We start from the raw sequence: 14,251 nt of genomic DNA on the forward strand, positions 1-14,251 counted from the left end.
AAAGGAGAGGAGAAAGGGGAAAGACAGGAAGAGAGAAAATGAAGTTTCCTTTTCAGGAAGGGGGCAGTTGGGATGCCAGAGCCACAAAGCCCCCTGCTAACACATTATACACACTTTGCTAAAGGGTGCTAGCCTTAATTCAAGTTGGACAGATAGAAAGTCTGTTGGCTTTCAGCCTGGGGGAGGGGTATGAGGTGCAGGGTTTTTAAACCATGGGGGACAGGGAGGAGGGCATGGAGGGACACAGGCTAAAGAGACTGCATTGTAGGAATGTGGCACACCCATGAGACTTTCTTAGCCTTTCTTCCTGCAATCTGGGGAGGTGAACAATCCCCTTGCTGCCCAGTTTGGCTAGCCGGCCTTGGTACTGATGCTGCTTGCCAATAGCAGCATCAGGCGGGTGAGTGAGCAGCACAGGAGGGGTAGCTCAGAGTCAGGGACTTATGATGTCTGGTGAGACTGATGGAAATCCAACCAGTCCCCTGGCCAAGCAGGGTCACATTCTGCCAACAGAGGAAAGGGGGTGGAGTTTCCATCTTGGCTCCACTTGCACCCTTTCTGGCTCCAAGGGCTGGGGTGGTGCAATTACTTCCTGCCCCAAAGTTTTGGGGGTAAAGCTAAAGGTGTTGTCCACATGAGGCTGAGTTCGTGGGGCCCAAGCTGCCGCAGAGTGGGTACGTAGGCTAGGGAGCCATATCTGGTATCAAGAAAAGCTGACTTCTGCTCAGGCCAATGTATCTTTGAGATAATGTGAAATGGAAAGGGGTTGAGCACAACAGAATTTACCAAACATCAAGAGATCTCCTAAAGCAGAGAAGGATAGTGGGGAGAGAAATATCCTAGACAGATCAATAATATTAATCCCGCTCAAAGAAGCAGCCTTCTCTCTGTGTTAAGACGAAACAAGAGGTTTGGAAGCCACAATACATCAGTGACTTTTCGAGATCTTAAACTGAAGTGATTGAGTGATTTTCGTTTGCGCAGGATCTATACTATAATCATTTCCCCCCATATGAAGCGAAAGAATAGTCAATAGCACTGGTCCAAGCCCATTTCAACCACAAATCCTGTGTAATCAACAGGATTGTAAGAAACTGGTCATTCTTAAAAGCCCACAATCACTACTATGGAAAATTTATCGCTATCCAAAGATTGCAAGTTTAGTCTCTTGGCAAACATGGAAATCCAGTGGAGAATTTTCCTTTGCATTTGATATGATAGAAGACCAAGTAAAAGTATAAAACAAATTCCAATTTTCTGACAAATCAGAACAGAAAATCCAATACTCCTCCCACTCTGGAATTTTCTAAACATAGATTATCGAAAAGAATGCTGCCCTATAAAAGACATCTCCTTCATATTGATTTCTTGAAATGGAACAAATCATTCTTTTTTAGACTATTTAGCCTGATGCTAAACACAAGCATATAATGTCAGTTGAACAATACAAGTGAATAATTACTGTGAACAAGAATGAATGAGATCACATTCATGCAGATTACAAAGGAGTTTCCTATTGAACAGTAAAGTCAACAGCTGGAATCCAGTTTTAAATAGCTGAGCTCATGCTACCACTGTAATTTGGTGACTCTATAGGGCTGAGACAAAAGACTGGAAAGAAAGGAGAACTATGGAAAAGGACACTTGCATTTCTTTGTACTGACTCTAAACCTGATAAAAACTGCATGCTCAAGACCTAGTTTTGTAGATGTTCAGGATAATATATATCAATATTCTAGCCAAACTCTTTCTTGGGTAGCAAACAAGCAGGTAACTAGAAATTCATTTTTAAACCAAGTGCATCTTTTCTATTTAAATGAGCATAAACTTACTGTTGTACAAAATAGAGACATGCACTTCACTCACCAGTCTCTTCATGATTCTCAACAACAGCTTCTGTTCCTTTGGCTTCTTGGTCTTCAGTACCTTAGAAAAGTTCCCAATATTTTCTGGAGACATGCTGTCTGGGTTGTCTCCGCCATACAGTTGAACCAGTATTGACAAGCACCTTGATGAATTTTCGAATATTTCAGGGTCCTCACTAGGAAGCTAAAAATAAAAAGTGGAACATCACAGTTTTATTCCACAGAAGATATCTGGTAGAAATGCTAGCACTCCCTTTATACCATTCCCTATCACCTCTCCTGCCATATTCCAAGTTGATCCACATTTAACTAAGAGGAACTGGGTATAAATGTTACCATGAACATTCTTACCTTGCTGGTGTCTTTGCTCTTTAGCAGGATAACTATGTTTGTTGTATGGCTATCTGAAACCTGGATGGATCTTCAGTGCCATTAGCTCTATCATAAAGCTATGGAATCATAGACATGGAAGGGACCTTATGAGACTGTCTGATTGAGTCTCATTTTCAGACCGGCAAATGACAAGGATAGAACGTTCTCCATTTCAAACATCTCCCTGGCTGGAAATCCCCTTGATAACCTAAGTGTTTCATCACGCTGATAATCAAGAAGTCTGACCAAACTCTGTCTTGCTCATTTCCCCTTGTCAGTACTCTGGGTTCATGGAGAACAAACAGTCAGCTCTTTCCTCAATAACTATCTTCAAGAATATGAAGGTTTTACCCATCTCATTCCCATGCTAAATAATCCTAACTTTTTAGGATTATTTCCCATCCTTCTAATACTGTTTAATGTTCTCTCCTGGATGTTTTCCAGGTTTTTTGGGCCTGGCTGGTAAATACATGACTCCCTGGTGCTCTATCTCTTCCTCAAGGCAAGAGTCTGCCTCGATGATCTCTCAAAAGTCCCTTCGAGTTCTGCAATTCTACATAACTGAAACCAGAGAGCTACTTCTTTGTTTTTAGTATTGCGCCCAGTTATGATACCCATGTATTAAAAAGGATGTGGATAAACCAGTTTTCAGGATTAGACAAGATCATACTCAAGCTCATACAGCCAATTTGAATACCAGGCTGGTTCTACACCGCTCATTCACATCAGGTGCTGAGTGATAGATTTTAGGCTCTCTGGACTTTTTTTGGTGTACCTGAGCCTAGTAAATCTTTCCTCGTCCTGTATTTGTTTCGTTTGTTGATTCCTTCGAAGGTTACTTCCCACAATCTTTCCTTATTAAATTTCATCAAGTTTGGGTGGGACACTTTTAAAACAGTGCATTAACATTAGGAATTTCATTCCTATTCCTATGCAACTTAGTATCATTTGACAGACTTTATAACATTTCATCATCATTATCATCCTTGCCATTAGACGGCAATTATTGCATTTTTAGGAAAAACTCTGTTCATTAAAACAGAATAACTCCCTACCTGGAACAAAGTACTTATGGCCTCTACTCAGGTAGGGAGTTTTTGTGTTTTCTCCATTTTGGCAAGGCCTTCTGCCCTGCAACTTTCTTTCACAGCAGCACAGAGTTCTCTCAGACCATGAAAAGTATCACAGAGCAGGAGAAAAGAAAGCAGTATGATCTAGTGGAAAGACCATGGGACTGGGCATTAGAAGACCACGGTTCTAACCCCACCTCTGTCACTGGCCCTGCTGAGGGAACTTGGGTAAGTCATTGAGCTTCTCTGGGCCCCAATTTTCCTAGCAGGTAATCAAATACCGGCTCTCTCTACTTTATAGACTACGTAAACCCTATTTAAGGCAGAGATTGTGTTTTATCTGATTATCTTATATCTGCTCTAGTGCTTTAGCACCATACTATAAGTTACTCTTCACTCTAAGGTTGAACTGCTCTAGGAATAGTGGTGGGTGATGGATTTCAGGCTGATTTGGGGGTCCAGCAAAATGATCAAAGTGCGTTTTTCTCTTCTGGTCTGCTGATTAACCTTTTATTTTTCTCAGGCGTCTGCACTAAAAATAGAATGTTACACTATCAAGGAAATGTCAAAAAATTTGCATAAATGGCTGGCATGCCAACTTGTTACTCTCACTTAAGAATTGCACAAAAAGGATGCAGGATCTACCAAGAGACTTCAGAACAATGGATGACTTCATATGCCCCATGACTCTCAGAAAGTAGATACAACAATACAAATTAGGAATTCTGATTTCCTGGCTTTTCAGTGCACATTTTAAACTTGCTTTATACTTGTTTCAGTAACAAAAGTACAGGATTTGTCAAATTGCCTTCCCTTCTCCTAAACTCTTTAAAATCTGTCTTTATCCAGGTAATAATGATGGCATTTATTAAGCACTTACTATGTGCAAAGCACTGTTCTAAGTGCTGGTACACGCGTTTAGGTACATAGGTACCTAGGTACATAGGTAGGTACATAGGTACATAGCTACTTAGGTACATAGGTACATGCATATGACTTTTCAAACCAAATGAGGATTTTGTTTTGTTTTTTTTTTTTGAAGAGAGGATTTGGCACACAGTGAACTAGAAGTTATGAAAAATAGTTCATAGAACTCAATTCATCAGTTCAGTTATAATCTTCAGATTTGTTTTATCCCTATATGAGAAGCATCTATGCTTTTGATAGTTAATTGCCTATTAGGCCATTTGTTTGTTGACGGTGCCAGTTTGAAGGACTTAAGGGAAGGGCACTGTAGTCTTGTGGAATTGCAGACGGTACCTAATCCACATTTCATTTTGGCCCACACATGAAGTTACCACCGTGGCCCCTGTAGGGCTTCTTGGGGATGATCCTTGGCCACAAACTTATGCAAAGAGAAAAAGTCTGCTGGTAGTGGTGGACTGATCTTTTCAGACACCCTTGCCCACGTGGATAAAGGCATTCAGGGCCCAGAGGCCCCATTTCAGAAACAATGGGAAACAGATACACACAGGTTCACACAAGGAACACTTTACAGATGAGAAAATTGAGGGCCAGAGAAGTTAAGTGATGTGTCCAATGTCACGTAGGAAAGTGGCAGAGCTGGTATTAGAACTCAGGTCCTCTGCTTCTTAGGCCTGGGCTCCTTCCACCAGACCAAAATGCTACCATGCTGCATTCTCTTTGTCTTCACGAGGAAATGATGAGATTTTTCCCAAGACTGAAGTGGGATTAGGCAAGGGGCTGCTGAAGGTGAGTGTTGGATATGATGTCGAAGCAGCCTGGACTAGTGGAAAGACCACATGTCTGGGAAGCAAGAGAACCTTGATCCTTGACTCTTCTGTCATTTAACACACATACTAGATCCGTCACCAAATCCTGTTAGTTCCACCTTCACAGCATTGCTAAAATCCATCCTTTCCTCTCCATCCAAACTGCTACCATATTAATACAATAACTCACCATTGACCTGGAACACCTTCCCTTCTCAAACACACCAGATAATTACTTTGCCCCCCTTCAAAGCCTTACTGAAGGCATATCTCCACCAAGAGGGCTTCCCAAACTAAGCCCCACTTTTCCTCATCTCCCACTCCCTTCTGCATCAACCTGACTTGCTCCCTTTGTTCTTTCCCCCAACCCCCTGCCCCAGAGCACTTATGTACATATCTATAATATTATTTATTTGTACTGATGTCTGTTCATTTGTATTGATGTCTGTCTCCCCCCCTCAATACTGTGAGATCATTGTGGGCAGGGACTGTCACTATTGCTGTACTGTACTTTCCCAAGCGCTTAGTACACAGTGCTCTGCACACAGTAAGCGTTCAAAAAACACGACTGAATGAATGAAAACACACGCTTCTCTCCACACCCATATAAGGAATTGAAGGCACATCTCCTCCGAGAGGACTTCCCTGACTTTCCTCTTCTCCCACTCCCTTCTGTATGATCCTGACTTGCTCCCTTTATTCATCCCCCCTCCCAGCCCCGCAGCACTTATGTTCATATCTATAATTTATTTATTTATATTAATATCTGTCTCCCCATCTAGATTGTAAGCTCCTTGTGGACAGGGAATGTATATGTTATATTGTTATACTGTATTCTCCCAAGCGCTTAGTACAGTTCATTGCACACAGTAAGTGCTCAATATGATTAACTAACACAAATAAGGCCACAGGCAAATTAAAATACATGTGAGCACCCACACAAATGTAAATAGGGACCAACAAAACCCAATACACACATACACATGAGATAACTGTGAATTGAAGGCCTCAGGAGTAGGAAAGGGCCCAGGAGAGTGGAAACCATAAGAGCAACTAGGAAGAAAAGGAAAAAGACACAGAAGGAATAGGAAACATAACGACACTGGGGAAGAGAAATCCCATAAATCTTGCATGAGTCTCTCCTGGTTTTTGGAATATAAGGATTGTAAATAATGCAATCAAACACTTTTTGGAAGTCAGTGCTTCTGAAACAAGTTTTATATTTCAATGGAAGGGAACAGGTTACTGAGGGATAATGTGGAGATCTTTAGAAAGTAGCATAAATGGATTGTTAGGAGGGGAGAGGTCTTCCCTGGGAAACAAAGTGATGCATTCTCTGATTTCTGAGGTTCTTCCGATCTCTACCACTCTAGGGCTACTCATACTAAAAGAAAACTGTCAGGCAGAGGTCTTGAAGAGCAGAAACAAAACTTGTGTCCCTTACATTTCCACTGAGAATTGAAATTTCAAAATCTAATTTCCTTTTCACCATTTTCGCTGCTTTGTTTACTTCCTTCTCGTCATTCAATTTAGACAATAAAAATCAAGGCAGAATCTGAATCATTCTTGCTTACTGTCAGTTTATGGAACTAGCAACCTGCTTGGGAGCAAACACTAAAGGATTATGTATTACTACACTTGAATCCAAATAATAGAAGATTTAAATTTAAATTGCATTAAAAAGTCACAAAACACATATGCTAATATGAAGCTTTAGACTGTCATTTGCTGAAAACTAAATTTTGTCCCTACACGGCCTGTTGGCATCTCTTTTATAAAAGCTTTCCTCCTCATTGTTGGGACATCACTGACAAGTTACAAGGCTTTCAAATTCGACTCTGTCAATCACTGTTCCCTTAGATTTGCTCACATCCTTACTCACTAAACTTTGCTGAAAAAGCAGAAATAAAATGACATTAACTAGCCATAGGGTGATGAATGGTGCTACTTCTAGGCAATCTAGCTGAATAAAGTACTTTACTGCCTTTGGCTTTGACACTATCCCCGTATCTTGAGAAATAAGGACACACCCAAGCCTCAAGGGACTCCATGACACTGGATTTTATAAGAAGAGACTCTGCCAATTCATTTATCGATCCAGTTGACCCAATCCATATACTATCAGGGAGTATTAAGAAGGAAATATAAGGAAACATTTTAGAAAGTCATTGGAAGGATAAAATAAGTCTTCTTATCCCTGGACTATCCTAACTTCTTAAACATGCCCAAGAGGTCAGAATGGTGGAGTGGGTAGAGCATGGGCCTGGTTCCGCCACTTGTCTCCTGGGTGACCTTGGGCAAGTCACTTCATTTCTCTGTGCCTCAGTTACCTCATCTGTAAAATGGGGATTGAGACTGTGAGCCCCATGTGGGACAGGGACTGTGTCCAACCTGATTTGCTTGTATCCACCCCAGTGCTTAGTTCAGTGCCTGGCACACAGTAAGCGCTTAACAAATACCATAATTATTATTAGCATTATACCATCATCATTATGTAGTTTTCCATAATACTGAGAAATTTAAAATTAGTACTTTTCAAACTACTGATAGTGCTGATCCACTTATCAAAGATCACGGGGGCCTAATGGATAGAGCAGAGGCCCGGGAGTCAGAAGATCCTTGGCTCTAATCCCAGCTCTGATACGTGTCTGCTTTGACCTTGGGCAAGTCATTTCATGTGACTCAGTTACCTCATCTGTAAAATGGGGATTAAGATTGTGAGCCCCATGTTGGACTGTGTCCAACTGGATTAACATTCATCTACTCCAGCATTTAGTACAGTGCCTGGCACATAGTAAGCAGTTAACAAATATACTAACAATTTCCTCAGTTGTGTACCAGGATCATGAAATGGTCTTTTTCTTAGTCACAGCGGAAGAATGCAACAAAGCTTATTAAAAATAAAAATCATCATCAGAGTCAATATAGAATGAAATAAACATCCAGCCCCTGGACAAACAAGATATGCGACAACTCTTAAAGATAGAGAAATGCAGCTTCCAAGAAAAAAGGTATTTTTTTTCCTTGCTTCTTACTTTGGACTAGTTGTTTAGATGCCATAGGAGTGTATTTTTTTCACTCTTTCTTATCCCACCTTTCCTTCCCTCAGATCAAATCTGTTAAATCTGGAGGATAGTCCTATGTTCACAAACTCAATTAAGGAATTACAAATGCAATCTTATAGAGTCAGCATTAGAATGAAATTTAGAAAGGAAAATTCTGGCAGAAATCTAGGCATCAGGCCGACCTCTTCCACCTCGAGTTATCCTTGTGTGCTTTTAACTCTGCCCTCTTCTCTGTCTGGCAAAATTATTTCTCCATCTTATTAAAACCCATGCCTATTGCCATCACCAGCTGTTCCGTAGATTAACTGCCTCCTCAAACCCCTTCCCCCCAAACCTCCCTTATCCCTTGCCCCTAATGATCTGGCTAACTACTTTATTGAGAAAATTTAATCTTTCAAGCATGATCTCTCTAAAATTTCCCCTGCTCCTCTTCAGTCCCTCCTTCAACTCTTCCATCCTTCCCAGCAATATCTCAAGAGCCGATCTCCTGCCTTCTCTCAAAATTCATGTGAACACCTGGTTCCATTCCTTCACACCTTACCAAAACACTTGCCCACTTCTTTCTTCCCTCCCTGACCGTCATCTTCAACTGTTCACTCTCCAAAGGCTTCTTCCCCACTGCTTTCAATCATGCTCATGTCTCCCCTACCCTAAAAAGAGCCTCCTATGAAACCATGGCTTCCACCAGTTCTCACCCTACCTCCCTCCTACCATTCCTCTCCAAGTTCCTTGATCAACTTGTCTACACCTGCTGCCTCAAATTCCTCTCCTCCAATTTTCTCCTTGACACCCTCCAGTCTGGCTTCTGTCCTCTTTACTCCACAGAAACCGCTCCCTCAAAGGTCACAAATGATCTCCTTCTTGCCCAATCGAACAGCCTCTACTCCATCTTAATCCTCCACAACCTTTCAGCTGCCTTTGACACTGTCGACCACCCCCTTCTCCTGGAAACATTATCCAACCTCATCTTCTCTGGCCTCATCTTCTCTGGCCTCTCTTGGTTCTCCTCCTATCTCTCTGGCCACTTCTTCTCAGTCTCTTTCGTGGGCTCCTCCTCTGTCTCCCAACCCCTAACTGTGGGCATCCCTCAAGGTTCAGCTTTGGGTCCCCTTCTATTCTCCATCTACATCCACTCCCTTGGAGAACTCATTCGCTTACATGGCTTCAACTACCACCTCTACTCGGATGATTCCCAAATCTACAACTCCAGCCCAGATCTTTCTCTTTCTGTGCAGTCTCACATTTCCTCCCATCTTCAAGTCTTCTCTACTTGGGTGTCCTGCCATCACCGCAAACATAACATGTCACAGACAAAACTCCATATCTTCCACCCAAACCTTGTCCTCCTAATGACTTTCCCATCACTGTAGACGGCATCACTATCCTTCCTGTCTCACAAGCCTGTACCCTTGGTGCTATCCTTGACTTCTCTCTCTTATTCAACCCACATACTCAATCTATTATTAAATCCTGTCAGTTCAACCTTCACAACAATGCAATATTCACTCTTTCTTCTCCATCCTGTTACCACATTAATCCAAGCACTTAACCTAATCCACTTTGATTACTGTATCCGCCTTCTTGCTGATCTCCCTGCCTCCCGTCTCTCCCCACTCCAGTCCACGCTTCACTCAGTCCATGCTAGAAGTCGGGTCCTTCTGACACCCAAGCCTGTGCTCTATCAACTAGACCATGCTGCTTCTTGTAGGCAGGGTACATGCCTAACCACAGTGTTGTACTGTACTCTCCCAAAGGAGAGTGCTCTGCCCACAAGAAGCACTCGATAAATACCACTGATCGATTGTCTGTTATGACTATCAACCGATGAGCACAGAAATTCCGAAATACCAGATTCCCCTACTGCAGTTCAGAAGTGTACTTTAGAATTGTATGTTTTGGAAAATTCTCTATCATCAGTTGCTGTACTGATATATACTCATCCTGAACAGTGCAAACACTTATACCATGAATCTAATAAAATCCCTCTTTTCATATCTAAGTTCATCCAAGTTCATTTCTAAGATTGCTTTCAGTAAACTCAGGACAAAAATACAGAGACCCAAAAAGGAATAGGAAAATTCACGTTATGAAGTAGGTAGGATTTTTCAAATAAAAAGGAGAGAAACTCCCTGAAATTACGCAAAATATTGCAAATTTTACTTGACGGAATGGGGAATGAAAAATAAAAAACAATACTGGACCATGCAGACATTTACTGGCTGGAAATTTACCAAAGTTGAATAAAGTCTTTTTCAGCTGTACAGTCTAACACATCATCTGTTTGTTGAAATTATGCCAGGTTCAAATAAAAGACAGTTTGTTTGAACTTCTGCACTTTCACAACCCAAGGCATTCAAAGTAATTTAATTTTGAGCTCTATTCTATCAGTGTTCATGAACCACAAAGCATTGAAAAATATGTGTGATCATTTCAGCTGAAATGCTTCACATAGATGGAGTTGTTTAGGGCATCTCAGTTTGGAACTACAGTGGAATTGACTGGAACACCCCATGGGTGCATTATTTCAGGAAATTAATAAGGTTATTCACAAAGAGAGTTTATTATAATAAAGGACTGATGCTCATTAGATCAGTAATATGATTACAGAATATGCCAAACTAGAAGGGGCCTTTGGGAGCCATAGACAAGACAATTTTGCAAACACTAAACAAAATACAAAAGCGAAACATCATTATTCAAACTCCTAACTTTACTATATTCTTGTTAATAGTAATCACTGCATTGTCAGATGAGATTCCTTCAAAGAATGCCTAACAGCAGTTTCTGGCTTTAAGAGGATGGTCTAGTCCTCTACAAGGTGTGGCTCAGAGGAAAGAGTGCGGGCTTTGGAGTCAGAGGTCATGGGTTCGAATCCCGCTCTGCTGATTGTCAGCTGTGTGACTTTGGGCAAGTCACTTAACTTCTCTGTGCCTCAGTTCCCTCATCTGTAAAACGGGTATGAAGACTGTGAGCCCCCCCGTGGGACAACCTGATCACCTTGTAACCTCCCCAGCACTTAGAACAGTGCTTTGCACATAGTAAGCACTTAATAAATGCCATTTTTCTTTTAGACTGTGAGCCCACTGTTGGGTAGGGACTGTCTCCATATGTTGCCAACTTGTACTTCCCAAGCTCTTAGTACAGTGCTCTGCACACAGTGAGCGCTCAATAAATACGATTGATGATGATGATCTTAAAAAACTGAGGAGCTGTGCTCTTCATCTTAAACACGGTCTAATTACCAAGAAAGCAAGGGCCTTATTTTCATGCTTGACATTTCAGAAAAAGTGCGCATCTTCTCTGGCCCATCTAATAGGGCAGGTAGTTGTCCCTTTAGATACACAAAGAAATGCCCACTGAGACAAATCAATGGAGGGAGATATTCAAATAGAAACTTACTGCAATGTGTGACGATATCAGTTTACGCACAACAAGAATCAGGAATTACTGAAGACTGATTAAAAAAAGAACTTTCCCTACCCACCTAGCATTACCCTAAACCCTAAAGTGGCTTCTGTCACACCACCTACTTCTGGTGCTTCTCCACAAAGGAGCTTGAGATACCAAATTCTGTTATTTACTGAACATGTGAACATGAGATCAAGTGACCCAAAAGCATTAGAAAAAACTACAGAACATGGACATTATCTATTGTTTTTTGACAGTTCAATCTTAAAGAGGACTTTGCTTCCCCCAGCTTCCAATCCAAACAATATACTGTAATATGTCTTCGTCCTGTCCCATTTACTAGCAATGAACGAGTGGTGAGGAACAGTACGGAAGACTCGAGGGAAATCAGTCCTTCCTGAAAAGGGCACTCTCTCTGGAGTATTGCACATGCTGAAAGAAAAGCCTGCTCTGTCTAAGTCATTGGGGAAATAAACAAGTTCCTTTATTATAACCACGACTCGGAATTAGTAGCCATCACAAAGCTCCATTGCTTTAGAGTGCACAGACTGTGACAATCTCACTTCTCAGTTGTGGCTACATGGAAAAGTTTCCGAAAGATACATCAACTTTAACTCAAGAGCTCACAACTCACATTAGTATAAAATATGTTAACCTATTTCCCATCTTCTTTCCTACGCAAAATATACAAAATTCCAAGACACAGTGCTTGCATAAGCACCACACGCTGGAAAATGCACAGTTAACATTCCTTCCATAATACTTTGTGTTTGAGATCTTCTACAAATATTCCCACATTCCATGTGGTAAACATGCACCATTTAATCATTCCTGATATCTTTTATTAATTATTCAAGTTGCGTGGCACTTTTGTATTTAGCAAATGCTTGCATTAATGACCAAAATACACTGATGCAATCTGTTATTAAACAATACTTTCCAAGAAGAATCTAGCATCACTTACTCAGTGGGAAGCAGGGTGGCCTAGAGGAGAGAGTACGAGGTTGAGAGTCAGAGAATATGGGGCTCAAATCCCGGCTCTGCCACTTGTCTGCTATGTGGCCTTGGGCAAGTCACTTAATTTCCCCGTGCCTCAGTTACCACATCTGTAAAATGGAGATTAAATCATATTCCCTCTTAGGCTGTGTGGGACAGGGATTGTGTCCAGCCTAGTTATCTTGTACCTATCCTAGTGCTTAGCACAGTGTCTGACCCATAGTAAGTGCTTAGCAAATACCACTAAGTAAATAAATAATTGATTAATTAAAAATGCATTTTGCGCTGAGTGATAAATTAAGGGAAATACCGATCAGTGGATTAAATATTAAATTTTTGGTATTTACAGTGTTTCAGCATGATGGATTTTGTAATTATCTGTTTCCATATTCTTAAGAGCTTTGCAGTCTCATTTACATGCAATCTCAGTTCCCTACTTTGCTTCATCTGTGTCTTTATTGATGGGCTGAACCACAATTATCAAAAAATTATTCACTTTTTAAATTTTCTTCTACTCACACTGAGTAAAAGGAAGATAAGAATAGAACAGGGGCATCTTGGCCAAACAATTATGATAGGGATGACTTCACTGTGAGCCCACTGTTAGGTAGGGACCGTCTCTATATGTTGCCAACTTGTACTTCCCAAGCGCTTAGTACAGTGCTCTGCACACAGTAAGTGCTCAATAAATACGATTGATTGATTGATTCACCAGCAAACAAATTTACTCTTTGGTAATATGGACAATATGCTATTGTTAAGTTCTCACTATGTGGTCTTCCCTAGAAATTATTAAGCCTCAATTAATAAGCATATATGCAGAGGATTTTGTGATCCCCTTTTCGTTAAAAAGTCATATTATAGTTTAAAATAAACTCAATTTTATTTTTAAATTATCTACTGACATTTCAACATTTAAATAACAGGCAATAATAGAATAGCTTGATCATGACAAAATAAATCCCCCCCAGGCCTTCTTTCCTGGGGAATGGAGTAACCACATCTATTTTGCAAGGCATCTCACCTTTCTGCTTCTTAGGTCCTTCCCTTCAATCTCTCACTGTACTACCATACTATAATAATCAAAATGCTAAAATGGGGCCACCATAATTCCAATACCGCTAAGGAAATGTTTTTTTATTTTTTATTTTCATGCTTTGTCCTGTTAAATTTCAAAATGAGGCTAGACCAATTTATTTTTTTCCTCTGATACTCTAGGCCTCAAAAATGTATACGGTGTCATAAAACAAAACAAACATGCCTTCGATACAAGTACACTAACATGCTCCCACTGTCTTAGGGAATGGCACTCAAAGTTTCTTTCCCCTGGCCTCAAGCGGCATTCATTCCTGGGTGAGGCTAAAACACATGCCAAGCTTGGGATAAGAGGGTGTCCAGATTTAATCCAGTTTTCCAATTTTAGGGGCATAAGAGAGATAAACATTTGAAATACCTGTGAAATTCAGCAGATAAACAAAACTCAGAAATGTGCCAGAGAATAAGGAAATCGTGTATAGTTTGTAAAAATGGAAGCCCATCTCAAATGGTCATGTTCATTGTGTGCTGAAATGCTTTTTTACTGTATATGAAGTGAATTATAGCTGTCTAAAAAGTGGGGACTTTTCAAAAGTCCTAAAAGTCAGCCGCCTTGTCCTCAAGCAGGTATTATGAATTGGTACTAGTGAATGTCACAAGAGATAGATTCACAAAATAAACGCTTTCAAAAAAGCCTAATGATTCTT

The 14,251-nt window shown here is 40.7% G+C and overlaps 1 protein-coding gene across 1 annotated transcript in view; it reads right to left on the reverse strand.

Moving 5' to 3' along the window:
* The window catches only part of ULK4 (unc-51 like kinase 4), a 542,391-nt gene that overhangs the window by 136,461 nt on the left and 391,679 nt on the right, over positions 1-14,251 (reverse strand). Inside the window, exon 35 of the mRNA XM_038768285.1 lies at positions 1,867-2,049. Coding sequence (XP_038624213.1) covers positions 1,867-2,049 — 183 coding nt within the window. The remainder of the gene's footprint in view (positions 1-1,866; positions 2,050-14,251) is intronic.

Source organism: Tachyglossus aculeatus, chromosome 2 (assembly GCF_015852505.1).
Source record: "Tachyglossus aculeatus isolate mTacAcu1 chromosome 2, mTacAcu1.pri, whole genome shotgun sequence".
In the NCBI taxonomy this organism is placed as follows: Eukaryota; Metazoa; Chordata; class Mammalia; order Monotremata; family Tachyglossidae; genus Tachyglossus; species Tachyglossus aculeatus.